This window comes from Myxine glutinosa, unplaced genomic scaffold (assembly GCF_964187855.1).
Source record: "Myxine glutinosa unplaced genomic scaffold, kmMyxGlut1.1 SCAFFOLD_617, whole genome shotgun sequence".
NCBI classification, from domain to species: domain Eukaryota; kingdom Metazoa; phylum Chordata; class Myxini; order Myxiniformes; family Myxinidae; genus Myxine; species Myxine glutinosa.
In genome coordinates this window covers 111,077-138,579 of record NW_027616712.1, presented here as the reverse complement: position 1 = coordinate 138,579, position 27,503 = coordinate 111,077, and the positions used below count along the sequence as shown (strand labels likewise).

The 27,503-nt window shown below is 45.2% G+C and overlaps 1 protein-coding gene across 1 annotated transcript in view; it reads right to left on the bottom strand.

Moving 5' to 3' along the window:
- Nucleotides 1–27,503, bottom strand: part of LOC144889050 (E3 ubiquitin-protein ligase rnf213-alpha-like) — a 170,254-nt gene that overhangs the window by 43,912 nt on the left and 98,839 nt on the right. The window contains exon 11 of the mRNA XM_078768858.1: nucleotides 12,534–12,662. Coding sequence (XP_078624984.1) covers nucleotides 12,534–12,662 — 129 coding nt within the window. The remainder of the gene's footprint in view (nucleotides 1–12,533; nucleotides 12,663–27,503) is intronic.

Below are 27,503 nucleotides of genomic sequence, written 5' to 3'. Positions count from 1 at the left end.
ACTTCTTTCAGCATCTTGCGGTCTGCTCTCGTGCTTAACTTGCTGGGGTGGCATGGCCTGAACAAGTTGGCATTTGTTTGGAATCTTCTCCACTTGTAGATGATCTTCCGGACAGTCGAACGATTGATTTCAAATTGTTTGGAGATCTTTTTAAATCCTTTCCCAGACTCAAAGGCATCTATAACCTTCTTTCTGAATGCCTCAGAGAGCTCTTTTGATCTAGGCATGGTGACGCCGCACACTTCAACAACAAAGAGCAAACCAAACTAAATGTCTGAGGTTTAAATAAGACAGGTTCCTCCAAGATCCTCTCTAATGATGTTCTAATCATTTGCACCTGAGCTGGTGCACCTGATACTAATTTTAGGTATTTGAAGTAGTGATAAAGGTCGGGGTGTACTTACTTTTTCCACATGCGAAATTTGCATTTATGTTTATTTAAATTATACAATGGACTACAAAATGTAAATGTTTCATGATATTGTTACGGATTCCTGACTTCCGGTGTTGTGGTTTTCATCCACTTGAAACATTTCTGGTTCTATGTTTTATTATTATTATTGTTTGAGGGAAATAGGCATTATTATTGTCACAAGGAAAATGTTAATGTTAAATGAAACAGGAAACCGGATCGGGAACCGGAAGACGAGGAAGAAGAAGAGAGAAAAGGGGGCGGGGCGAAATAAGTCGGACAAGAAGCGAGTCGCTCCAAGCTCCGTAGCGAGCTTTGTCGAACGAAAGTCGCGAGTGAACTTTGAGTTCCTTGAAAGGAATTCCTGCGATAGGTGTTATCGCTGGGTTTGAGAAACCTGCGTGGTCAGGTTTGGCGTTGGGATTCTGACGAATCATCGCCGGGTCATTTCGACTCAAGTACGAGCCATCGGCCATTTTGACCCTCGCGCTTTGTTCATCGCAAAAGGTCTTTGCTACGTGTCAGTTTTTGCACCATCCTGTCGTCTGTCGCGGATGTGTGTGCGCAACGCGGAGTTTGAAGATTAGTTTGCGGTTCGCCGACTGAACAGTGAACGTTCATATCTGGAGGGCGCCTTTGGATTCCCCATTCCTCCGTGAGTTTGCCTGACACGGTTTTGGACCACGTGACTTTTTATGCCGCTTCGGCCGCCTACGCCTGTGAGCTGTTTTGGCAGTGTGACCGGGCCAGTCATCTGAACGGGGTTCGGGTTTCGATTTGATCTCGCTCTGACACTCGCTGGAGGGGAACACCTTTGAGTTATAGAGACATTGGGGAGTGTTCTTTTTCACTCACTTGGAGCACCGTGAGTTATCTTACCCTAGCTGATGGTACCATCATAAGATGTGTTGATTGTATTGTTGATTGCTATCATTGTTGTATCGTTATTACTGTGTGATTTTTAATACATTATTTGTTTGTTGATAACCATTGGCCTTTGGCCATTGGTTTCAATATTTATTTTGACATGGAGTAACACATTTTCCTACCGTGGCTCCTCTCGGGGCTCGGAGGGACACCGTGACCAGGGGGTCGGGGAGGAGTACGTAACAATATTTGTTATATTATATCACCTTTATCCATCAATATTGTTGAAATGAAGATCAAATAGCTGTATGTTGAAATATGTTGAAAAAGTCAAAACATTACATGGGGTGTACTTACTTTTTCACGTGACTGTACCTGCCTGCGGTGAGTGAGTGAAAGGCCCTCGGAGTTAGCTTCATCGTGGGAGATTCCAATGATTCTGAAAGCTTTGGTTTAAACAGCGTGATGACGACCTCGGTGCGAGGCAGAAGCACCAGCCCAAAGGGGAGAACAGTATTCCATTGAGCTGCGGATGAAAGCCTTGTATGTAGTGAGAAGCTCAGGTTTGCCAAGGAAGGAATTCGCATGACGGTGGATGCCCAATCGGTGACTGGCTTTGGAGGCCAGCTTGGAAATGTGGTTTTCCCAAGGAAAGATCATGGCAGATAGCAAGACTCAAAAGCTTGAGTGACAGAACTTCTTGGAGAGGAATGTTAAGAAAGTAGATGGGAGGGTTGTCCAGTCGGTCTTTTCGGAGAGACAAAGTTGGAGTGTGAGATTTGTCAGGATTGAAAGACATGTTCCACTTGGTTTGACCAGTCTGCAATTTGTCCAGGTCTGTAGAGTGAGGAGGCTGCAGACTGCCGATCTGAGGGATGAGGTACGGAACGGCAGAGTGGAGAGGATTTTCAAGAGAGTCAGAGAGATCATTGATGAAGACCAGAAACCAGACCAGAAAAAGCACAGGGCACAGAACATTGCCTTGGGGAACTCCAGCCTTAACAGGAAGGGGAGATGAGAGAACCCCATTCAGGGCCACACGTTGACTACGACCAGAGAGGAAATGTGCAAGCCATGCGTGGAGATTTCCATGGATACGATAGGAGAGTTTGGTGAGCAGAGCGGGGCGCAAAACCGTATCGAAGGCACGTGATATGTCAAGGGAGACAGCCCTAATTCCTGTTTGGCATTGAGGACCTCCATCCATTGTTGAGACAGCAGAAGCAGCATGTCCTCGAGAGTAGACTGACCTGGTCTGAAACCAAATTGATGATCAGAGATCAAGCCATTGGAGAAGAGGAAAGAAATGATATCCAAAGCAATGATGAACTCCATGACTTTGCTGATAATTGGGAGAAGGCTAATTGGTCTGTAGATGCAGGGATCTGTTTTTGCACCTTTTTTGTGTAAAGCGGTAATGTTGGCTGATTTCCAAGCTGATGGCAGATAACCTTGAGCAAAAGAGAGGGTGAAGAGAACCGAGAGAGGGTGAAGAGAACTGAGAGAGGGTGTGAAAGAGCAGCAGAGCAGGATTTTAGGACCCATGGGCTGATACCGTCTGGTCCAGTTGCAGAATCAGAGTCGAGAATTGACAGAAACTTCTCCACTTTGTCAAGAGAGAAGGACACGGAGTCCAGGAGCAGCTGGCTATGACTGGGTGCGGTGGGTACAGAGAGGGACGGGTTTGGTACACAAGATTATGAGGCAAACACAGAGATGAGGCATTCAGCTTTTTCACGTGCGGAGTCAGCTGTGTTGCCGTTTGAGGTAAGTGAGGGGATGTAAGGGGAACAAACACCAGAAACAGATTTGACCAGACGCCACCATGATTTGGAAGAGGGAGACAGGTTTGAAAGTTCAGTCTTGAGAGCAGAGAGATATTGTTTTCTGGCTCTCCTGGGGGTGGACACACACTTGTTCCAGGCTTTGTGTAAGGAAATGAGATTTCCTTCCATTGGATTTGCGTTCCAGGAGGGGAAGGCAAGTTGTTTCAGGGCTACTGCCTCACCACAAGATTCAGTGTACTATGGATGGGATGAAGGGTATGATAACTGAAGACGAGATGGGATAAATCTGTGCATGAGAGAAACACAACAAACAACATGCATTTTAAGGCCATTTTCCCTGCTAGAGCGGGGGTTACCCTTGCGGTCCCATGACAATCTTCTCCATGTTGCCCTATTTTCTGCATCTCTCCTTGTTAACCCCCTTGCCTGCATTTCTTCTTCCACCATCTTTAGCCAAGTCTTTCTCGGTCTCCCCGTCCTCTACTTCCTTCTACATTCATTTCCATCACTCTTCTCAACCAGTCACTTTCATCCTTCCTCAACACATGACCAAACCATCTCAACCTGTTCCTCTTCACAGCATCAATCACAGGCTCTATTCCCATCATCTTTCACAATTCATCATTTGTCTTCCTCTCTCTCAACGATACTCCGCACATCCAACGAACCATTCGCATTTCCACACTTTCCAGCCTTCGTTGCTGCTCTACGTTCATTACCCATGTCTCGCTCCCATAAATCATAACACTTCTCACACATGCAGCATACACCTTTCCCTTCAGCTTCAACGACACTCCCCTCCTCATCTGCACGCCACTCAGTTCCCGAAACGTCTTCCATGCACATCTCACTCCAGCAACAGTTGCCGAGTCTGATCCACCTTCTCCATTCAGCATGCCTCCGAGGTAGCAAAATGTTTTCACACCTTCCAGCTTCATGCCGTCTCCAAGATCCAACACAACATTTTCTCCATCTGCAGCTCCCTCTGTGCACACCTTCAATTTGAATGTGGCTGCCACACTGGTTAATGACCCTCTCAGACCACTACATTTTTGATGAACCAACTCAGCACACACTGTGCATGAGAGAGAGCAATTTACTTTGGAAGAATTCCCAGCATGAGTTGATGTCAGAGGCAGTAGAGATGGCAGACCAGTCCAGATGATTGTTGGCTGCTTGAAGACCGTGCCAGTTGGCCTGAGTGAAATGCCAGACTTGTCGACGCTGAGGAGGCTCTCTGAGAATAGTCAGAGAGATGTCCACTTTAACAAGCACCTGATCAGATGAGCCGATTGGAGCAGAAGAAGCGCCGCAGACATTTTCAGGGAAGTTAGTCATAACCAAGTCTGGAAGAGATGATGCTCCGTTGACTGAGATCCGGGTCGGGAAATTGACAGATTGTGTCAGTCCCAATGAGTCGCAGAAGTCCTTTGTTGAGGAGCCATGGCTGGTGAGAGAGGTACCCACACCCAGCCAGCTGGCATGATTACAATTTAAATCACCATATATGAGGAAGAGAAAGTTGGGATGAGTCGATAGAAGTTGGTCCATGTTATCAGACAGCGAGATGTCGATGGAGTCATCACTGTTTGGTGGACGGTACAACACACATATGAACAAAAGGTGGGAGCGTAGGGAAAGCCATAGCCAGAGGTACTCCTGGGGGTGAGGTGGAGAGAGGACAGTGCAGGGAGAGTGAGGAAGAGAGTTGTTGATACAGATAGCAACCCCACCTCCAGGACGAGGCTCAGGTCTATCATACCAGAGGAGGGAGTAACCAGGGAGACATCATGAAGGAGGAAAGTTTCTGTTAAGCAGATCAAGTCTGGCTTGTCAGAAGCAACCTGTATGGAGAGATCAGTCAAGTTTGAGTGAAGGCCCCGGTCCGGATGTTGAAGTCCATACCGTTAATGAAGAGGAAGGGGGAGAATCGGATACAGAACGGAGGGGGGGGGGACCTTGTCCCACCCACCTTGTCAGGAGGAAAGGACACGGAGTCCAGGAGCAGCAGGGTACGACTGGGTATGGTGGGTACAGAGAGGGATGGGTTTGGGACACAAGATTTAATAATAATAATAATAATTCATTTATTTTGTATAGCGCTTTTCCAGAAGCCCAAAGGCGCTTTGACAGAGTGGCAAACATAATGCATAACAATACATGAAAACAACAATTGCAAAAAGACAAGAATCAATAGGGAAATATTTAAAGCAAAAGGAGGGAGAAGGAGAAGAGATAGTCAGGGGTTAAATGCTGTGGGTTGAATGTTGAATGCAGTGTTGAACAGGTGGGTCTTTAGTGATGTTTTGAATGTGGTGAGTGAGGAGGAGTCTCTGATGGTGTGAGGTAGTGAGTTCCAGAGGGTGGGAGCAGCGATGGAGAAGGCCCTGTCCCCCCAGGATCTGAATTTGGTCCGGATGGAGGGGGTCAGGAGGTTGGTACCAGCAGAGCGGAGGTTGCGGGTGGGAGTATGTCTGGAGAGGAGGTCAGCCAGGTAGGATGGGGCCAGGTTATGGAGGGCTTTGTATGTCAAGAGGAGGATTTTGTACTGGATTATCTGGGGGATGGGGAGCCAGTGAAGCTTGTAAAGGATGGGGGTGATGTGGTCACGGGTCCGGGAATGGGTGAGTAGACGGGCAGCGGAGTTCTGAATGTATTGGAGTTTATTGGTGATTTTTGAGGGTGAACCATAGAGGAGGCTATTGCAGTAGTCCAGACGGGAGGTGATGAAGGCGTGGATGAGGGTTTCTGCAGCCGTGGAGGAGAGGGATGAGCGGAGACGGGCGATGTTTTTCAGGTGAAAGAAGGCTGACTTTGTGATCTGTTTAGTGTATTTGTCGAAGGAAAGGGTTTGGTCAAAGATGACGCCAAAATTCCGGATGTGAGGGGAGGTGGATACTGGGATACCGTCGATGTTGAGGGCAAAGTTATGGGTGGATTTTGTGAGCGTTTTTGGGCCAATGATGATTATTTCAGATTTATCACAGTTAAGCTTGAGGAAGTTGATTTGAAGCCAGGATTTTATTTCAGTGATGCAGTTTGTCAGGATAGAGTGGGTGTCGGTGGAGATGGACTTGGTGGAGATGAAAAGCTGGATGTCATCGGCGAAGCAGTGGAATTGGAGACCATGACGGCGGATTAAGTGACCGAGCGGGGACAGGTAAAGGATGAAGAGGAGGGGGCCAAGAACTGAACCTTGGGGGACACCTTGGGGGAGGGGAGCAGTGGGGGATTTGCAGTTATTGATGGAGATGAACTGGCATCTGTCAGAGAGGTATGATTTAATCCAAGAGAGGGCAGTGCCGGTAACGTTAAAGGTGGATTCAAGTCGGGTGAGGAAGATAGTGTGATCGATGGTGTCAAAGGCAGCGCTGAGGTCGAGGAGGACGAGAATGTTGAGGTTGCCAGCGTCAGAGGAGAGGAGAAGGTCGTTGGTGATTTTGAGGAGAGCAGTTTCAGTACTGTGGTTGGAGCGGAATCCGGATTGGAATGTTTCATACAGGTTATTGGCAGAGAGATGATGTTTGAGTTGAGTGGCTACAGCGCGTTCCAAAACTTTTGACAGAAAGGGTAGGTTGGAGATGGGTCTGAAGTTGTTTAGGGTGTCAGGGTTTAGACCAGGTTTTTTTAGAATGGGGGTAACAGCAGCAATTTTGAGGGAAGGTGGGACGATGCCTGTAGACAGGGAGGAGTTTATTGTTGCAATGATAAGTGGAGAGAGAGCAGGGAGGGAGGCTTTGACAAAGCTGGAGGGGATGGGGTCAAGAGTGCAGGTGGCAGTTTTCATTCCTATGAGGAGTTCAGAGAGGTCAGTAGGGGAGATTGGGGAGAACCGAGACAGGGGATGGCAGGACAAGGGGGGGCAGGTGGTTGGAGGGGGAGCGGGTGCGGCGGTGGTCAAGCTGTTGTAGATGTTGTCAATTTTGCGTTGGAAGAAAGAGAGGAAGGAGATGCAGTTGTCTACTGTGAATGACTGGGTGGTGGTGTTCAGGGGGCGGAGGAGTTTGTTTATTGTCGAGAAGAGTGCTTTTGGGTTTCCGGAGCCAGAGTGGATAATTTGAGAGTAGTAGGCAGAGCGGGCGCGGGAGAGGGCATCTTTGTAGTGTTGCAGGTGGTCCTTGTAGGCTTGGGAGTGAACTGTGAGACCCGTTTTATTGCGGAGTCTTTCAAGTTGGCGAGCACGAGTTTTCATCAGGTGGAGTTCAGGGGTAAACCAGGGAGCAGAATGGGTGAAAGAAACTGTTTTGGTTTTTACAGGCGCAAGCTGGTCAAGGCAGGAGGAGAGAGTGTGGTTGTAGTAGTCAGTGAGGTCGGAAGGGGTGTGGAGGTCAATGAAGGGAGAAGTGGACATTTTTTCAGAGAGGGTGGATGAGAATGAGGTAGGTGAAAGAGCGTTTAGCTTACGGAAGTTGATTGTGCGATAATGCCTTGGTGTTGGGGCGGGGATGTTGATGGTCAGAGTGATGGCTAAGTGGTCAGAGAGGGTGAGGTCGGAGCCAGAGAGATGGTGCAAATTTAATCCAGTGGAGCAGACAAGGTCCAAAATGTGACCACGGATATGGGTAGGAAAGTCGACATGTTGAGTGAGGTTAAAGCAGGTGAGTAAATCAGTGAAGTCAGTGGTTATTGTGGAGTCAGTGGAGTCCATGTGGATATTGAAATCACCAAGGAGGAGGATTGAGGGGGAGAGGGAACATAGCTGGGTCAGAAAGTCGGAGAAGTCAGACAGGAATGATGGGTGTGGTTTGGGAGGGCGGTAGACGACAGCCATGACTGACTGCGTGCGACCAGAGAGTTTTAAAGCCAGGTGTTCAAATGATGGAGCAGATGAGATGGAGATGAGGTTAGTCTTGATGTCTTGACGGTGGATAACGGCAATTCCACCACCTCGGCCCTCCGAGCGTGGTTTATTGACGTAGGAATATCCATTGGGTGTGGTGAGGTTAAGTGTGTAGTAGTCCAGAGGTTGTTGCCAGGTTTCGGTGAGACAGAGAAAGTCCAGTTTGTTATCCAGGATGTATTCGTTCAGGATGAGGCATTTGTTGTTGAGGGACCGGGTGTTGAACAGGGTGAGCTTGATGTTGTTTTGAACAGCAGGGATGAATTCAGGTGATTTAGCCAGGGTTCGTAGGCAGGAGGTGCGATCGTGTGCGTTGCTGTGACCAGGTGCGCTGGGACGAAGAGTGAGAGTGCGCTGAGCCGACCAGAGGACGGGGATGGAGTGACCTGATTGCAAATAAACAAACTTACGACCGGAGCCACGGTGAATGTACCTGGGTCGTCGGAGGAGTCCATTTGATTTGATGGCAGAGATGCATGATGGGGTGGAGCGGGTATTGAGCAGAAGAAGCCTTGCGGCGGAGTACCTGAGAGCCATGCCAGGCAGGAGCGAAGGGACGAGTACGAGGCCAAGGTCGAGGAGGCAAAGCGGCAAACGCAGCGGCAAACGACTGCAGCCGCTAATCAAGACCACAGCGGCAAACAGCCACCGCCGCAAACAACGGCCACAAACAACGGGAGCGGGCCTGAGGAAACAGTGGAGGAGCCGGGCAGACGAAGCCAGGAGCAGAGCTGGGACCGAGCAGAGGGCAGACCCAACGGTCAAAAATCCGCCACGACCACCAGAAAAGCAAACTATGTACAATGGCCCAGTCGGAGAAGCGGCGAACAAGTAACGCCAGCGTCCTCTCCAGGACGTATTCTCCAAGACATATATCATTTAGAGGCAAACACAGAGTTGAGGCATTCAGCTTTTTCACGTGCGGAGTCAGCTGTGTAGCCGTTTGAGGTAAGGGAGGGGATGGAGGGGGAACAAACACCAGAAACGGATTTGACCAGACGCCACCAGGATTTGGAAGAGGGGGAAGAGGTAGGGAGAGCTGTTGAAGGTGTGTCAGAGATTTCAGAATAACTCGGAGAAAGGGAAGAATGGGGCGGACGAAAGGTTTGATGGTGATTGGGGGAGGCACAGTGAGGTGTTATTTGAGGAGGGGGAAGAGCGAGGCAGAAGGTTGGGGGAGATGGAAGTGAGAGTTGGAAGGGAGAAGAAGCGGGGAGGATGCTTTGAGGAGGAGGGGTGAGAGGGGAGAATTGGAGAAAAAGGAGGGTGGGGAGATTTGAAGAGGAGGAGGGAGTTTTGAAATGGAGGGGTGAGGATGGAATTTAGGAGGGGAAGGGTGAGGAGGGAATTTAGGAGGGGAGGGGTGAAGGGGGAGTTTAGGAGGGAAGGGGCAAGGGGGGAGATTTGAAAGGGATGGGTGATGGGGGAGATTTGAAAGGGATGGGTGATGGGGGAGATTACGAGGGGAGGGGTGAGTTTGGATTTTAGAAAGTGTTGGACGATTAATGGAAAACGAACATTTATTGCAAAATGAGTTTCCTGTGATTTTAGAGTCAGAGATCCGTTTGAAAACGTTGGAGGAAGCGTGGAATGCAGGTGAGTTTAGGGAATGTAGGAAGGAAGAATTGTAAGAGATGGAATTTTTATTTGAAAAGAAGAGATTTGGTGAGCAAGTCGAAAGCAACCTTTTAAAGAAGAAAAATAAAAATGTGTTATAATATATGACAGAATACAGCACTTCAGGGGAAAGTTTAAACATTTTTAAACTAAACCGTGAAAACTATCTGGGGAAATGGGGGTGAAACACGTGGTTGAAGAACAAACGAACGAACAAGAACAAAGAAGCGAATTTTTTTTTTTTTTTTTTGTTAATTAATATTTTAAACAAAAGGGTAAGATGTTCGGGGAAGTATGGGAGGAAAAGAAGGCTGGGAAAAACAAACAGAACGAAAGTAAATGGACCACAAATGACCGCTGAGAGAAGACAACAAGGCCTCAAGGCAGGAAACTTAAAATACCAGGACAAATGCCGAGATGCTGTACTGTACTTGGCCAGATGAATATTGTAGTTGATTTTTTTCAAATGCCAAAAAATACTAGTTTTCTTAAATTACTGAAAAGTCCTTATAAACTGACAGCATCAATATCTCACCATCTGTTATAACACACAACTGTGCTACCTTGGTCTTCCCTTGGCATAAAGCTAAAACAGTGATGCAACATATTTACTAAGAGGATAAAAGCAAAATCACAAAACAAAATTGATGAAAAAATAAGTGACACAACCAAATATATGGTCTATTCAGGGGACACGTAGTAAAACAAGACCAAAAGTCTAACAGCGGAGTAGCTGGGCTTGTAAAATATTACAAACCACAAACACGCATGCTTAGCTTTTTTAAGTCGCTAATGCTGCATATAACATTCAACAAAAAAATTTGGAGGAATCCCGACATCCGTGAGGTAAGTTTTACTGACGTAACTGAGCGAAGATCTACTGTAATCTATGTACCCCACAAGGGTTGAGGTTGTGCTAATTTACCAAGCAGCTAGTTAGCACTTGCCAAGCCAGCCGTTCCTTAAAGGTTTTGAATGGAGTGCTTGCTCGAATGCTTAAACCACTTGGTGATCTCTCCACATGAAACTTGGTAAATGAACACACCCAATGTTGTTGAGACCCGACCACAGATCGACTGTAATATATTGTTACGGCCCGCGGATAAGATGTTGTGTTGGCCGAGCGGATGGCCCCGCGGTCGTACAGTTACCCCGACTAACCCGAATCCCGAGCGTTGGCCGGATCGCGCCACAGATATTCAATATGGAAAACTCTAAAGCGACCGAATGTAAAGAGGAAGAAGAAGACGTACAGAAGAGTAACGGGATTTATTATTTACACACACAAGCAAAAGGAGCAGTCACGGTTATATACAGGGAACATGGAAAAAGCAGGTGACACAGTGAAAATCGCTAGCTTATCTAACAGGCTTAACTTATTCCCAGGGACAAGACAAAAGACAGACTACGAACACACTTACACGGGGGATGATGATAGGAATGGCAGGAGGTGGATGGCTGGAGGGAGAGGGAGGTCCAACGGGTCCTGCAGCACGATCGGCGTGTTGGGCAGCTGCCGTTCCTTTTCGGTCCTGCTCAAAATGTCCGTCCAGGCCCCAAGCTGCTGTGGCTGCAGTTTCGGTGGCTCAAGCTGCTGTTGATGCAGCCGCGGTGGCTCAAGCTGCTCTCTTCAGGGATCCCTTACTCAACTCTCTTCTTGGTGATCTCTTCGCCGCCACTCTTGTCATGGACCTCCTTACGCAACTCCTGTCATGGACCTCCTTACGCAACTCCTGACCACTCTTGCGCGCGCGCTTTTATAACGCCTCCGGCGATCAAGCCGCCGGCCTTTAGGACACGCCCATCGGTGTGCTCACCTCGGCCCTGATTGGTCGGCACAGCCCTCTAGCTCCGCCCTTGATGACGATGGGCGGGCACGCCTTTCTTCCCCGACCCGAGCCTCGTGGCCAATGGTGGTTGAAGAAAACCGCCCAAAATGCAGTTGGCCATTGAAATGAAATGAAAGGGGATCTACTCTTATTTCACTTGGTGCAATGGAGTATTTCAATTAATGGGAGACACAGCCTTACCCTAACACACATAATAAGGATATAAGCTACTGAACAAGGGTATTATAGTGTCCTTCAATGTATGCTTTATGGAATTAACTACCGGAACGCCCTTTGACCTTTATACAACAGACTGGAGGCAGGAAGGCGATACTTTACAACAATTTACTATACAATAAAAACACAATATAAAAAACACAATCCTCATATCCGCAACAATATATATACCCCAAAGAGGAATGACCCTTCCTGCCGCTCCCGTTGTGAGTGGGTGTACTCGTAAATTTAAATGTCGGTCGGTGGAGTCGGCCATCGTAATGACATCATAAACGTAATGACATAATGGACACAAAACTGCCACTACTGCGAAAACGATACTACTGTATTAAGAAACATGGGCTTAATTTGTCCGAAGCGGTCCGAAGGTGAGGCATAACGCCTAAGGCCTATACGTACCATACCGTTTTGTTGGAAGAGCCGTAACGCCGATGCCTTCGATATTCCATGGTTATTTTAACAATCGGTTTGTTTGTGTTTCACACCGAATGAAAACGTAAAGGTAGAGCATGGCGATTGTGATATGACAGGTTCGATGATATGTTCGGCCTGAACGAAATTGCAATAAAAATGGCGTGTGGAGATTTGGAAATTGGTGTGTGGAGAGTCAGCCGTTGTACCACCGTAATTACATCAGACGTAATCACATCACCCTGTCATGTGACCAGGTCCTCAGCTGTGATTGGTATACGTTTGAAGGGACATACATACGGACATACATACATACATACATACATACATACGGACGGACGGACAAACACTGTTCTAGACAGATTTGCCCTATGGGCTACGCCGTAAAAACAGCGAGAGAAAAACAGAAACTTTCCTATCTGTTAGGTCCTGGTCCATTCTGTGGTTGAGCTCCTTAATGAGCCACGACACTGTGCACATACAAAAAAAAACAGAATGGCAGTCAGGCAAGGGGATGTAGATAAAGCACATACTTCACATGTTTGCTGCACTGCCTCGATGGCACACTCTGCCAAACATTCTTCGAGCAATTTACAAGGCTTTTCCCCCCCGGCTGTTTCGTCTACATCCAGGTACATCTGGATTTGCACATCCAACTGTTCCTGTTGAAAGAAAAAAAAACACAAAAAATTACAATTAAAAGAGTGAAGTTACAACAAAAAGAAAGCTTCAAATCAGGTGCAGAGTACCACTTAAGTAGCATTCACAAGTAACACATACATGCTACATGTGTAGCATTCCACATATACAATATGTGGGGGCATTGTTTCAATGGGAAAAGGGAGGATAGGTTCCTGGTGGTTCCTGATCCGTCGAAAATCCTGCAAATGTCGAAGAAAATCCCACAATTGTCAAGGAAAATCCACGAATGTAAGGACATTCTTTCAATGGGGAAAAGAGGGATAGCTATAATTGCTCTAAAGTCTAATAGATGCAGTGGAGTGTTTTCATTGTTTGGAATTTGACATTGGACATTGGAATTGACCACACAGACATTGCAATTTGAGCCCCCTACAACGACATTCAACTTCTGTCTGTCCTCAAGACTTACCCCAATCAGATTGTGGCCAGTAAAGCGTCCGCAGCCTTTTGCAGACATCTTTAGTTTCTCTCCAAGCACTTAGTTGCCCTAGACTTTTTCGACGACAGAGTGACCACGGAGACAAACGAAAGGATGGTCCGGAAGCTACTATGTGCTCAGTTACCCGGCCTTCCTCGACGTCGAGAGATCACAAATTCAGTAGAAGACATGAAGTTAGAAGACCTTGTGACAAAAAGGACCAGTTACTTTTTTAATGTCTTGATGGAAGGGGTAAAAGTGAAATCTCAATCTTTTCTAAAGAAATCCCCCAGACAGTGGACTGCCGATACTTTTTTCAACGAACTTCGGGATCGGTCCCCTCCGTTGAAAGTAGTAAATGACACGGCGGAACGGGGCATCAACCCAATCCAAAAATACGAGACACTGACGAAAGACGAAGAACAGAAACAGTTTCTTCTTCGACTTGTGGAAAATCACAGAAAAAGCTCCCCACTCCATAAAAAGCAGCTCTGTCATAGTTTTTCAAGTGAATGATTGTTTTATGCTACATGGGACCTCTGAATTATGAGTGCAACATGGGGCGACCCCTAAATATTAATTTTTTTGAGAAAAAAAATTTCTGTGCTTTTCATTTACGTATAAAGGAATAAAAATAACCTTCTGGAAAAAGTAAATTTGTTCCTTTGTTTATTTTTTGGACCACCCTAATATACATCTACAGTCATGGCCAAAAATATTGGCACCCTTGCACTTTTTTCAAATAATGCACCATTTCTTCCAGAAAATTGTTGAAATTCAAATATCTTTTGGTATCCACATATGTATTTCTTTGGTTTGCAGTGGAACAAACCAAAGAAAGCTGAAAAAATTATGAAATCTTAGCTTATTCCACACAGACATCATAAAATGGCCCGGACAATATTATTGGCACCTTTCAGAAGTTGTTAGAAATAATTATATTTCAAGCAGGTGATTCTCCTTTACTTTGGAATTGAACTCAACGATGGTGAGTTGCAGGTGCCTGCAATATAAAAATCACTCATTCAACCAGTTTGAATAGAGAAAAGGAGTATTCTGCTGTTTTGAGTCACCGTGTGCACTGCAATGAGCATGGAGAAAAGAAAGCAAACCAGAGAATTGTCTGAGGAGGTCAGACACAAGATTGTAGCCAAACATAAACAATCTCAGGGCTACAAGTCCATCTCCAGAGATCTTGATGATCCTGTGTCCACCGAACACAATGTTATCAGGAAATTTAAGGCCCATGGCACTGTAGCCAACCTTCCTGGACATGGCCGCAAGAGAAAACTTGATCGAAGATTGCAGCGAAGGATTTTTCGAATGGTGGAGAAAGCACCTCGATCAACAGCCAAACAGATTCTAACTCATCTTCAGACACAAGGTACAAAAGTTTCAACTCGCACCATCCATTGCCAACTCAATGAAAGGGGGTTCTATGGCAGGAGACCCAGGAGGACCCCAATGCTGAGAGAGAGAGACATAAGAAAGCCCGCCGGAAGTTTGCCAAAACACACCTGAACAAGCCAAAATCCTTCTGGGAGAATGTCCTGTGGACAGATGAGACCAAATTAGAGCTTTGTGGTAAACCACATCATCTCTATGTTTACAGAAAACAAAATGATGCCTTCAAAGAAAAGAACACCTTCCCTGCAGTCAAACATGGAGGAGGTTCAGTGATGTTTTGGGGCCGCTGTGCTGCCTCTGGCACTGAGTACCTTGAATGTGTGCATTGCATCATGAAATCAGGAGATTACTAAGGCATTTTGGAGCGCAATGTTCAACCCAGTGTCAGAAAGCTGGGTTTCCGCTGAAGGTCATGGGTCTTGCAGCAGGCCAATGAACCCAAACACACTTCAAAAGGACACAGGAATGGTTCAAGACTATTCCTAAGTGGCCAGCAATGAGTCCAGATCTAAATCCCATTGAACACCTGTGGGGAAATCTGAAAACAGCAGGTGGGAGAAGGCACACTTCAAATCTGGGAGAACTGGAGCAGTTTGCACAAGAAGAGTGGGCCAAACTGCCAGTAGAGAGGTGGAGGAAGCTCATTCATGGCTATAGGAAGCGCTTGACTGCTGTTATTTTGTCCAAAGGCCGTGATACCAAATATTACGTCGAGGGTGTCAATAATTTTGTAAACGTCATTTCTTTTTATCTTCTGATTGAAAAGGATATATTAAGTTCTGAATCAAAAACAAAGGTTCTGTAATATTAACAGTGAAATAAAGAATTGTAGAGCCCAAATACTTTTGTCAATTTAAACGTATTTTTAGAGAAAATTGTGAGTTATTGAAAAACTAGCAGAAGTACCTGGCGTTGCCGGGCGGGGGAGGGGAGAGGAGGAGAGGAGGAGACGAGGAGACGAGGAGAGGAGGAGAGGAGGAGAGGAGGAGAGGGGGGAGGGTTAGGGGAGGGGGTAGGGGAGGGGAGGAGGAGGGGGAAGGGAAGGGGAGGAGGAGAAGGAGCAGTCAGAAGTGGAGGCTCTTTTACGGAGAACTTATATCTTAAAGGGGAGGGGGGCAGGGGAGGAGGAGGAGGGGTGTGGGGAAGGGGAGGGGGGAAGGAGGGGGAGGGTGGGGAGAGGGGGAAGGGGAGCAGTCAGAAGTGGAAGCTCTTTTACAGAGAATTTATATTTTAAAGGGGAGGGGGGAAGGGGAGGGGGAGGGAGGAGTGAGGAGGGGAGGGGAGGGGGGAAAGGAGTGTGGAAGGAGGGGGGAAGGGTGGGGAGAGGAGGAGGGGGGAAGGGAGGGGGCGAAGGGGAGGGAGGGGGGAGGCAGCAGAGGAAGGGGAGTGGCTCACGTTTCTGAGTGAATGTGGCTCACGTTTCTGAGTGAATGTGGCTCAAGTTTATGAGTTAAGTGTGATGCAGATCAGGAAGAAGAAGAAGAAGCCATACGACCAAATTCGTACACTTCCGGAATTGTTTGATTTATTTGTATTCAAATGTCTGGTAATTGTTTTGTATTTATATATGCGAATGTGTACTTGTATATAACTGTCATTCATTTAAAAAGGCTTCAGCACTATCAGGCGATTTTTTTTTTTAACTCCAAAAAAAGCGAACTTTTTTTCTCGCCTAAAACACTCCCGGGCACTCACTGATGAATCTCTGAAGGTTTGATGAAGATCCGTTCAGCCATCTCTGAATAAAACGGGGACACACACAACTCGCGTTTATATATGACTTGGCATTTAATGTGGAATTTTTTTTTTTCTTGATGGGTTTACTTTCTGAACTCAGTGTATCAATCTGGTGAGTTTCTTTTACGCTTCGGTGATTTCTTTGTTAAAAGAACCATGTCAATGATTGTCTGTCACAGCAAGAAGTCAATAACAAGATTATATCACTTGTGGCGTGACAAAATGTACGGACAGGTACATTTGACGATTGGCTTCACAATCGGGTATATAAGGGTTGTTGCGTTCTGTATTAGTGGAAAACAACTGCTGCACGTCGACAAAAGTTATTGCCGCTTCCTCTGGAGATGGCCCGTCAACTCGACAATTCTGTTTGTCATGGAGTGGTAGCTTTACAAAATTCCAGCATGAAACAGCGTGCTATTGTTCGGCAGTATGGCATCACTCAAGGTCAGGTGTCAAAGATCCTGAAAGGAAATGCTCAGAGGGGTGTCCCTACTCCAATGCCGAGGCCAGGACGTCCACGCAGAACCACAGGGAGGGATGATCGCCAGCTGCACCGGTTAGTCCACAATGGCCGTACCAAGTCAGCTAATCGGCTTAGGGCTGAGTGGCAGCAACTGAAAAATGTGCCTGTATCCAGAAGGCTAGTCAACCAACGACTGGTTCAAGCAGGCTATCAGGCCAAGCATCCCCTGAGAAAGCCACGCCTGACCAGACAACACCGCCAGCGCCGATTGCAGTGGGCCAGAGAGCACCGTCAATGGCAGCCAGGACACTGGAATCACGTGATCTTCAGTGACGAGTCTATATTTCTGGTCTATCGTCAAGATGGCCGCGTCCGAGTGTGCAGACAAGTGCAGGAAGCCTACAACAAAGATTGTATAGTGCCAAGAGTCCAAGCTGGAGGTGGTGGGGTGACCGTTTGGGCTGCTTTTCATGCAGGGGGCAAAACTCAATGGAGTACTGCTCTCCCCTCTGGGCTGGTGCTCCTGCCTCACACCTAGCTCGTCTTCACGCTGTTGAAACCAAAGCGTTCAGAATCATTGGAATCTCCCACGATGAAGCCATCTCCGAGGGCCTTTCACTTACTCACCAGAAGCAGGTTGGTGGTCTTTCCGTCTTCTACCGACTCCTCTCCGGCCTTGCTCACCCAGCTCTCTCTGGGCTATTAGTCCATGAGCCAGACAAAATTTGAGTATCAAATTGGCGGACTAATTCCCACTATGATTTTTAGTTACACACATGTATGACGTCCATGAAAATGAGTGATGGACATTTCAAATGAGTAGCTTAATGCCATTTCCGACGCCATCTTTAAAAACGGGTGCCATTTTCAAAGAATATTCATGTAATTCAAAACTATGGCTGCATGGTAAATTCTGATGGTCAAATATTAATTTGTACTTTTCAAATGTTGTTCACTTTATAATTTGGAGCATGTCAATACTTATTTTAACCATTTCTATACATGTTTGCCAAGTATTTTGCTTAAAAATGCTTGGAAATATGCCTAAATTTGTTATTTTTAAACAAGTCACTCGCAGAAGTTGTCTATAAAAGTTGGTTAAACCAAATTGGGACAGATAGATTGAGATTTTCAGTAAAGGTAATGATTACCGACATGAGAATATTAGTCATAACTACCGTAGCCTCCGCGTTTTTGGTGAAAAACCTAGTTTTTTGTTTGTGTGCCCAAATTCTAAAACAAAATTATGGTGTAGGGGAAATAAAAATAGGCATAACGTTTGAACCACACAAGATAGGCCAACATATTACCATTCATAATGTGTGTCTTGAAGCCCTCTACGCATTGCATTAATTAATATGTAAATTGGATCAGTAATTAGGTCACCAGGGGTCACAAGGTCACGAAATTCAGGCACTACTGAAAATGAGTACATCGTCCAGCAAAAATTAAATTAAAAAATCGGTTACACACATTTTCACAGTTTTGTGCTTCTATTCTTCAAACATGAGACCCTTACACCTACTGGATGAGAAACTACTCTTCTTTGTGGGCAATCTGTGTGTAGTTTTGCATTGGTTTTATTATGCTTTGATTATGTCGTAGTTTCTATTGAAATTACTGTATGTACTCTTTCTTTGTTCTTGTAGTATTAAAATCGTCTATTCAACGTATTTATGCCTTTGTCTTTATCAATCCTGGTTGATTTCGAGGGCTACATGTTTTGCTAGAAATGTATTGAGGACACAATATTTTATATTTATATTGGTATTATTTTCAGCTGAAGGAAAAAGATATTGATTTTCAGATTTGTTTCGCTGGATTCACATTTCAACTGCATATACAAGTATGGTAATTTTCCCCCATCATTTTCTCATTTCAGATTGCATGGATGACGATTAGATCTTCTGCCCAAAAGTGCCATTCCACCTATATATACATGGTTTATAAACAATTTTGAAATGTCTCAATCGGAAGTAATGGTTAAACGGAGAAAGCTGGAGCATGGGACAGGAACATGTATCATTTGCAGCAAGAAATCAGCCCTGCATGAGTTGAGCAAGCCAAATGACAACGACTCATGGCAGACACTTTGCAATGCAGCGACCATACGAAATTTTAAACCCATTCTTCAGCTTGCTGAAGAGAGCCCAGCTGAACTTCCGCATGTTCCAATATACTATCACAGGGCTTGCAGGTCAGACTTTACACACAAAAAGTCATTAGCTAAGTTTCAAGAGCAATCCAACAGTTCTTTGGCAAATGTGCCCGATACTGCGCCCAGACGATCTTCCAGAGATGAGCCGTCATCTAACGAGAGAGTGGATGAAAAGAAATGCATCTTTTGTCTGCGGGTGTCAAAGTATATCAAGGGAACACGGTCGAGAGAGGATCTTAATCCAGCTGTTGAGCTGCGGTCAGACAAAACCGTGAGGGAGGCTGCAATCAACCGTAATGACGACAGAGTGTTGGCCGTGACTGCAAGAGATATATACACAAAGAATTAAGTTAAGCACCCCCCCCCGTTTTTTTACAACCTCGCACATTACAAGTTTGTTGTCGTCAAAACAGTGTAATATACCCATGATATTGCTATATTTTCTGGAGAAGTGATATTATGGTCACATAAAAACATAACAATCATGCCGTTTTCAATATTTTATTCTGAATAATTTAAGGTGAAATTTTTTGGGAATTTTAGGCATATTTTCACCTCAATTTAAGTATGGAGCTATAGGTCCATCACGGACAGTGTGGATGACGTTTATGTTTTCTAACGTACAGTCATTGGTCTGAGAAGACCTCTAGCGATCTTTGCGTCAATAACGTGTGTAGGACCCACGTGATCGGATCACTGACTCAACCCTACGTCTCATAGACCCTGTAAGCCGTCGTATGCGTTGCTGTGGCAGGTTGTTCCATTCCCGATGTAATGCACGTTCCAATTCATCCAGATTGGCTATTGGAGGGACCATCTTCGCAATTTGTCGTCCCAACATGTCCCAAACGTGCTCGAGGGGGTTCAACCTGCCACAGCAACGCATACGACGGCTTACAGGGTCTATGAGACGTAGGGTTGAGTCAGTGATCCGATCACGTGGGTCCTACACACGTTATTGACGCAAAGATCGCTAGAGGTCTTCTCAGAACAATGACTGTACGTTAGAAAACATAAACGTCATCCACACTGTCCGTGATGGACCTATAGCTCCATACTTAAATTGAGGTGAAAATATGCCTAAAATTCCCAAAAAATTTCACCTTAAATTATTCAGAATAAAATATTGAAAACGGCATGATTGTTATGTTTTTATGTGACCATAATATCACTTCTCCAGAAAATATAGCAATATCATGGGTATATTACACTGTTTTGACGACAACAAACTTGTAATGTGCGAGGTTGTAAAAAAACGGGGGGGGTGCTTAACTTAATTCTTTGTGTATAGTTGCAGCCGAGGCTCATTACCATAAATCGTGCTACCGAGATTACACGCGTCCAGAGAGAAGAGAGCAACTGCAGACTCCAGAACCAAGTGAAGAAGACTACATTCAATATCAAAAGGTTGAGAAAGCATCACTAAAAACTGTGTTTGAATACATCCGGAACAATTTATTTTCAAATCCAAGGATTATTCCACTGCTCGATATCACAGCCAAGCTTGTGTCATCAATGGCGTCTGCAAGCATAAGTGAGATCACCAATTCCACCAAGAAAAATATCCGGCGCAGTATAGAGATGCAGTTCTGCGATTCACTGACTTTCTTCACAGAGAACCGTCACGTTTACCTAATGCCTGATAACCTAACCAAAACGATGTTAGCTGCTGAGTTGATCCACGTGAAATCAAAGCTGGAAACATTTGAAAAAGCCAGTAATGACAACATAATTGTCCAAGCAGCCATGTCACTGTGAGATGAAATTAAAGCCGCTCCCTTCAATGACAATTGGCCTCCTCAGCCAGCAGACCTCACTCCAGATTATGTGAAAGTTCCACCGACTCTACAGAGATTTTTGAGAATCTTACTTGGTGGAAGTGAGAACGGCTCTGCTCGCATAAATAGACTAACATGGTCGATGGCACAGGATGTCATCACTGCAGTAAGTGTTGGCACAGTGAAAACATCAAAACATGTCTTGCTTCCATGGGCTATCAAAACACTAACTGGTAATGTTGAGTTGATCAAAATCTTGAATAGACTCGGACATGGGTGTTCATACACAGCTCTGGAAGAGATTGACACAGCACTCTGTATTGACAAAATAGCAAGTGTTAACAGCGATGATGTTTCTCTTCCTTCAGATGTGCACCACTCTGTCCCGACAGTATTAGCGTTTGACAACATTGACAGGTTAGAAGAATCCCTGAGTGGAGGTGGAACATCACATAGAGTCAATGGAATCATTGTCCAACCAAAATCATTTTCGTGTATGCCCGCACAGAAAACATCTGTTGTTGATAAACAAGAGAAGAAACGATCCATTCAATCATCGGATAAACTGCTACCAGTGTATAGTGTCGGGAAAAGAAAAGGTCCGCCAGCAATACAAACAGCTGATTTGTCTGGAACTCTTGAAGATGCAGCTTCTAAAGCACAGAGGAGAAACCACTTGTGGGTGTTGACGCGTTTGCTCGACCCACTTCATCAGAAAGTCAGCTCATGGACAGGTTTTAACATCATGACAAGGGGTCATGTGGAGGTGATGGAAGATGTTGTAGGCTATCTGCCCTCTATAAATGCACCCGCAACAGAAATGGCAACAGCGCAGGAGATTCTCTCCAATGCTTTAAAGATCATGTCTTCACTCCATCTTGAGAACATTGCAATGGTACTCGATCAAGCTCTGTTTGCTAAGACAACTGAAATAGCTTGGAAGCATCCCACCCAGTATGGAAAAATTGTGCTCATGATGGGAAATTTCCATACCATCTGTAACTTTATGTCCAGCATCGGGAAAATGTTTAAAGACGCAGGACTTAGTGACCTGTCTGTCGAATCCGGCGTAATAGCCGAGGGATCCATCAACAAGGTATTGGAAAGCAAACAGTACAACCGCTCTGTTCGTTTCCACAAGTTGACATTTCCACAAGTTGACATTTCCACAAGTTTCCAGGTTTCCACAAGTGACCCCTGGTGACCTAATTACTGATCCAATTTACATATTAATTAATGCAATGCGTAGAGGGCTTCAAGACACACATTATGAGTGGTAATATGTTGGCCTATCTTGTGTGGTTCAAACGTTATGCCTATTTTTATTTCCCCTAACCCATAATTTTGTTTTAGAATTTGGCCACATACAAACAAAATAAATGGATTTTTCACCAAAAACGCGGAGGCTACGGTAATTATGACTAATATTCTCATGTCGGTAATCATTACCTTTACTGAAAATCTCGATCTATCTGCCCCCAATTTGGTTTAACCAACTTATTTAGCCAACTTCTGGGAGTCACTAGTTTAAAAAAAACAAATTTAGGCATTTTCCAAGCATTTTAAAGCAAAATTCTTGGCAAACATGTATAAAAATGGTTAAAATAAGTATTGACATGTTCCAAATTATAAAGTGAATAACATTTGATAAGTACAAATTAAGATTTGACCATCAGAATTTACCATGCAGCAATAGTTTTGAATTACATGAATATTCCTTGAAAATGGCAGCCATTTTTAAAGATGGCGTCGGAAATGGCATTAAGCTACTCATTTGAAATGTCCATCACTCATTTTCATGGACGTCAGACATTGGTGTAACTAAAAATCATTGTGGGAATTAGTCCCGAAACTTGATACTCAACTTCAAAATTTTTGGACCTGGCTCATGGACTATATGTCCCCCAAATATTCCTACAGGTCACACAAGATCTGCCTGCAACCCTCTTATGGTTAAACTGCCAAAATCAAGTCTCTCTGCTCACCTTCACTCCTTCATTCCTCTTTTCTCCCACCTCTGGAAAAAACTACCTCACTCTCTTCAATCCCACTCCTCCCTCCAGGTCTTCAAAACAGCTGTTCACCACCATCTCTTATCTTCCCCCATCCAAAACCTTGATCTTTTCTACCCCCGCTAATTTCACCCCAAATGCACTTTTATGAAATACCAACTTTTTTCCTGGAAGTCCTTGGTGTCCTTGTGTTTTATATTTCTCCCACGCCCCTCCCCCTTCCCACGCCTCCTCCGCCCAAGCCCTCTCCCTCCCACACATCTCCCGATGTCCCTGCTCTCAATTGTTGCGTTTGTGTGCTTCCCCTTCTCTCCCCATCTTGTCTTCCGCTCCCTCTTTTTATATATTTTGTTTGTGTTTGATTTTTTTTTTGTGATAAATGATAGCTCTTTCGCGAGCCTCGATTCTGTATACAAAAAAAGAAAAAAGAAAAAAAAAAGGGTGTATGTGTATGTATAAATGTGTGCGTGTGTGCGTGTGTGTGTGTGTGTGTGTGTGTGTGTGTGTGTGTGTGTGTGTGTGTGTGTGTGTGTGTGTGTAGTCAACCCCCGCTTAACGGCATACCGCATTACGTCGTTTCGTTATTAAGTCGCAGATTAATTTGCGCACGTTTTCGTTTAACATCGTGTTATTATTCGTTATAACGGGGTGTACCCATACATATTACAGTACTGCACCGTAAAGTGTCGGGAAACCTACTTTGTCACGCATCGTAAAATGTCGGGAAACCTACTTTGCCACGTTTAGTAGGGGCAGAACGAAGATTAGTAGGAGCAGAAGTAGTTTGATGGAGAACATAGAGCAGCTCCTCTCGGTTTGGATTGTTGACCAGAATCAGATAAATATTCCCATAAGTTTCCTTGTGCTTCAAGCGATAGCAAAGAGTTTGTTTGACGATTTGAAGAGTGATGGTGGTGAAATTTCTCAAAAAGATAATTTAATTGCAAGCCGAGGCTGGTTCGAGCGTTACAAGAGACACGCTAATTTGTATGATATTAATGGTTGACATTAATACATTACTACTGGGTGGTAATGTGACGGCAGTGTGAAGATGAAGCCATTGTCTGTCTATCACTCCATAAATCCAAGAGCATTCAAGGGCATTTGAATCATTTGCCCACTCATTGGAAATCCAAAAAGAAGGCATGGATTATGGGAGCATTGTTTACTGAATGGCTAAATGTCCATGCAGTCCCTGAATGGAAGGATTATTGTGCAAAGGAAAACATTGCTTTCAAGATTTTGTTAGTGATCGATAACGCACCTGCCCATCCAATCAACCTTGATGATATGTGCGATAATGTCAAAGTTTTCTTCCTTCCTCCGAACACAACGGCACTTTTGCAACCGATGGATCAAGGTGTGATTGCAGCTTTTAAAGCTTATTACCTACGCCGCACATTTAACCAACTGATTAGGGAAATTGATGGAGAGGAGAAGCCGAGCATTCGTGATTATATTGGCGCGGCTACAACATCCTGAAGTGCATTGATAACATCGGCGAGTCCTGGGCTGAAGTTACCGAGTCTTGTATGAATGGCATATGGTCGAAGTTGTGGCCTGAATGCGTGAATAACTTTAAAAGATTTGATGCCGTCCCGACAATGAAGAAGGATATCCTAAGCCTAGCCAAGAAAGCAGGATTTGAAGAAGTTGAAGAAGATGACATCACGCAAGTTCTCCAATCACACGGCAAAGAACTTACTAATGATGAACTGATTCAGCTTGAAATGCAGAGTGGAGAGTGCAGAGGAGGAGGAGGGTTTACCCGAAGAAGATGAACCTCCTCGCCAATTAACATCGAAGCAGATGTCGGAAGCCTTCAAACTTATTGAAAGTGTGATTGAAATCTTCAGTGATGACGATCCTCAAAAGGAGCGTGTCTCAAAGGTGGCCAGAGGAATTGGTGATGCAATTAAGTGCTATGAAGAGATGTATCAAGAGAAAAAGAGAAAAACAGTTCACCAGAGTCTGGATGTATTTTTTCAGACAGGTTCCCCAAGAAAAAGATCTGAAGGAATCATTCAAGGGAGAGGTGGACGATTCTGCATCTTCATCATCTCAGTGACTCAACCTGCTCAAACAAGCTTCGTTATCATCATCGGTGAGTACAGTACACAGTTAACTTATTAAAACTTCAAATTCCTCGTGTCTGGTGAAAAAACATCTCCCTCTCCCTGGTCCCCACTTCCCCCCCCCACCCCCCCCCCCCCCCCCCACACAGAAGTATCGGTAACCTGACCCCCCCCCATATTTACATCAATTCTTGTGGGGAAATTGGATTCACTTAAAGTCGCACTTTTCAAGAACATAACTACAATGTTAAGCGAGGACTGCCTGTGTATATATATATATACACTGGAACCCCGCTATAACGAACACCAGTATTACGAACTTCCGGATATAACGAACGAACTTCCTGTCCCCCGCATATTTAATGAGATTCTATTGTTTAACGATTATGTGGGTGGACGTCGATGAAGACGTTCCCGTGACCAGTTCGATGACCGATGAAGAAATTATCGCCTCCGTTCGTGAAACAACACTGCAGTGTGACATCGAATGTGACTCTGATGACACCAATGAACCACAAGAAGTTCCAGCAACATCTGATGTAATTGCCGGACTTGAAACAGCACTTTCCTGGTTTGAAGGGCAACCAGTCGACAGCATTAAAGTTTTACAGCTCCGTCAGCTATTATCTTATGCACGCAAAGAAAACGCCACCTCCAAGAGTAAACAATCCAAGATTACCAGTTTCTTCATGCAGTAAATTGAACATTCGGTGAATATTACATGTACTTGAACATTTTATTTATACATGAACTTTTAAACAATGACACAACAGCAATGCTTTTTTAAGTTTTTTATTCGTACAATCAAACAATAAAATGTACATGAAGGAACAATACAAAGAGTTTGTTGTTTTGCATTGGAATAGGTGTGATAGTATGGTGATTCGTACGTTATTCAGTATTATGAACACTTCAAAATAACGAACTTTTTTTATGTCTCCCGAGCAGTTCGTTATATCGGGGTTGCAGTGTATATATATATATATATATATATTGCTACGGGGTCCTCACCTACCTCCTGGTCTCGGTAAACCTCTGAACCCCGCGAGGAGCCCCGGCAGAAAAAATATGTTATCCGGTGTCAAAAACAAATCAATAGTGGAACCACACCCAAAGATTGTAAATGAACCGATTGTATTAAAAGCACACAGGAAAAACATACAGCAAGGAAAGCAATCAGTCATACAATTAACCTCAAGATGGTACCACCTTATTACATAACAGAAACTCACAGATCCCAGTCCCAGCTCAGCAGCAGCTCGGCAGTGATCCACGCTCCCAGTGAATGGAGCCCAACCCTTCAATGTCTCTATAACTCAACTGAGATGAGGCGGAGACGCGAAGAGGCGAGTACGGCGGTGTAGGTAAGGCATGGACCGTCACGTGGTCTAATCCAACTGCAACCTGACCATGGACAGGGAATCCCAAATAAGCGATCCGGATGTGCACCTTCCCCGTTCAGTCAACGAACCGCAGGGCAATCTTCCGACGCCGCTTTAGTGCACACACCTATTTCGGTAAATCACCGGATGGCGGGACCCGCGGATGCGGCCAACCCAAGGTTCTGCGAACGATGCGCGAGGTCCTGGTAATGGCGGCTGGCCCGTCCTCGAGCCGTCGCTGCTAAGCGAAGATTCTCCGGAATCACTTGTACCTGGCTTCGCCGGCTTTTCCACAATTCCAGCGATCACCAATCGCTCAAGATTCCCTTCCCGGACTCAAAGTTCTCTCGCCATGTAAGCTCGCCCAAACCAGGTGCGAAGCTTCGTCAGAACCTCCTTTTCCATTTTCCACACGTCCTCCTCCTCCTCCCTCGACCTCTTCCGGCCCACTATCCATTTCCGGTATTATTTTATCATGAGCGCTGTTAAACCTTTTAACTATAATAACCCTTTCCCTTCAACCACAATCACCAGAATACTTAGAACCAACAACAATAATCATAACAACAATCATTAGGGCTGAATCCGTAACACTTCCCCCACTCAAGAAAGAAAGTTTGAACACAGCGAAAACTTTCTTTGCATGCCCTCTTTAAACAAGCAAGAGTAAATTCACAACCCAAATCAGCAATCCCCGTGGGCAACAATATTCAACCTTTCCCAAAAATAAAGCAACAAAATTTTACACCACCCCCAGAGCTTTCCAAAGTTAATTCCCTCTGGACCAAGCGTCAACAACGACATTGTCCCTGCCCCTCTGATTTTTACTTCTAGTTTCTCTTGAATGAAGGTTATGGGGTTGTGATCAAAAACCCAAAGGCCAGCAAATCTATAGCACTTTCCCCGGGAGGCCGAGCTGAAAGCCAGGTTCCATGGTGGTTGGGTGGTGAGGCCTGGAAGTATTCACTACATGGACGCCTTTATGAACGTGGAGTTCACGGTTCGTCAGAACCTCCTTTTCCATTTTTATGACATTTCCAGACAAGGGAGGAAAGTTCACTACATGGACGCCTTTAGGAACGTGGAATTCACGGTTAGTCCGTGTAGGAATCTTGGCTCGGCAGCTCCGCAGCATTCAGTGCTTCAACTTTTCCGGACTCCTAATAATTACGGTGGGACCACTTGTCACAGTAGTCACCTGAATGGCGGTCTCCTTCTCGGCCACTGCTCTGATAATCCTTCCTTCGGGAGCTGTCATAACTCTGCAAGCCTCCATAATAATATCGCTTGCGGCCACCACCACTACTACTCCGTGGTCCTCCTCTGTAGCCCCCTCGACCCCCAGGAAATGCCTTCCCTACTGTGATG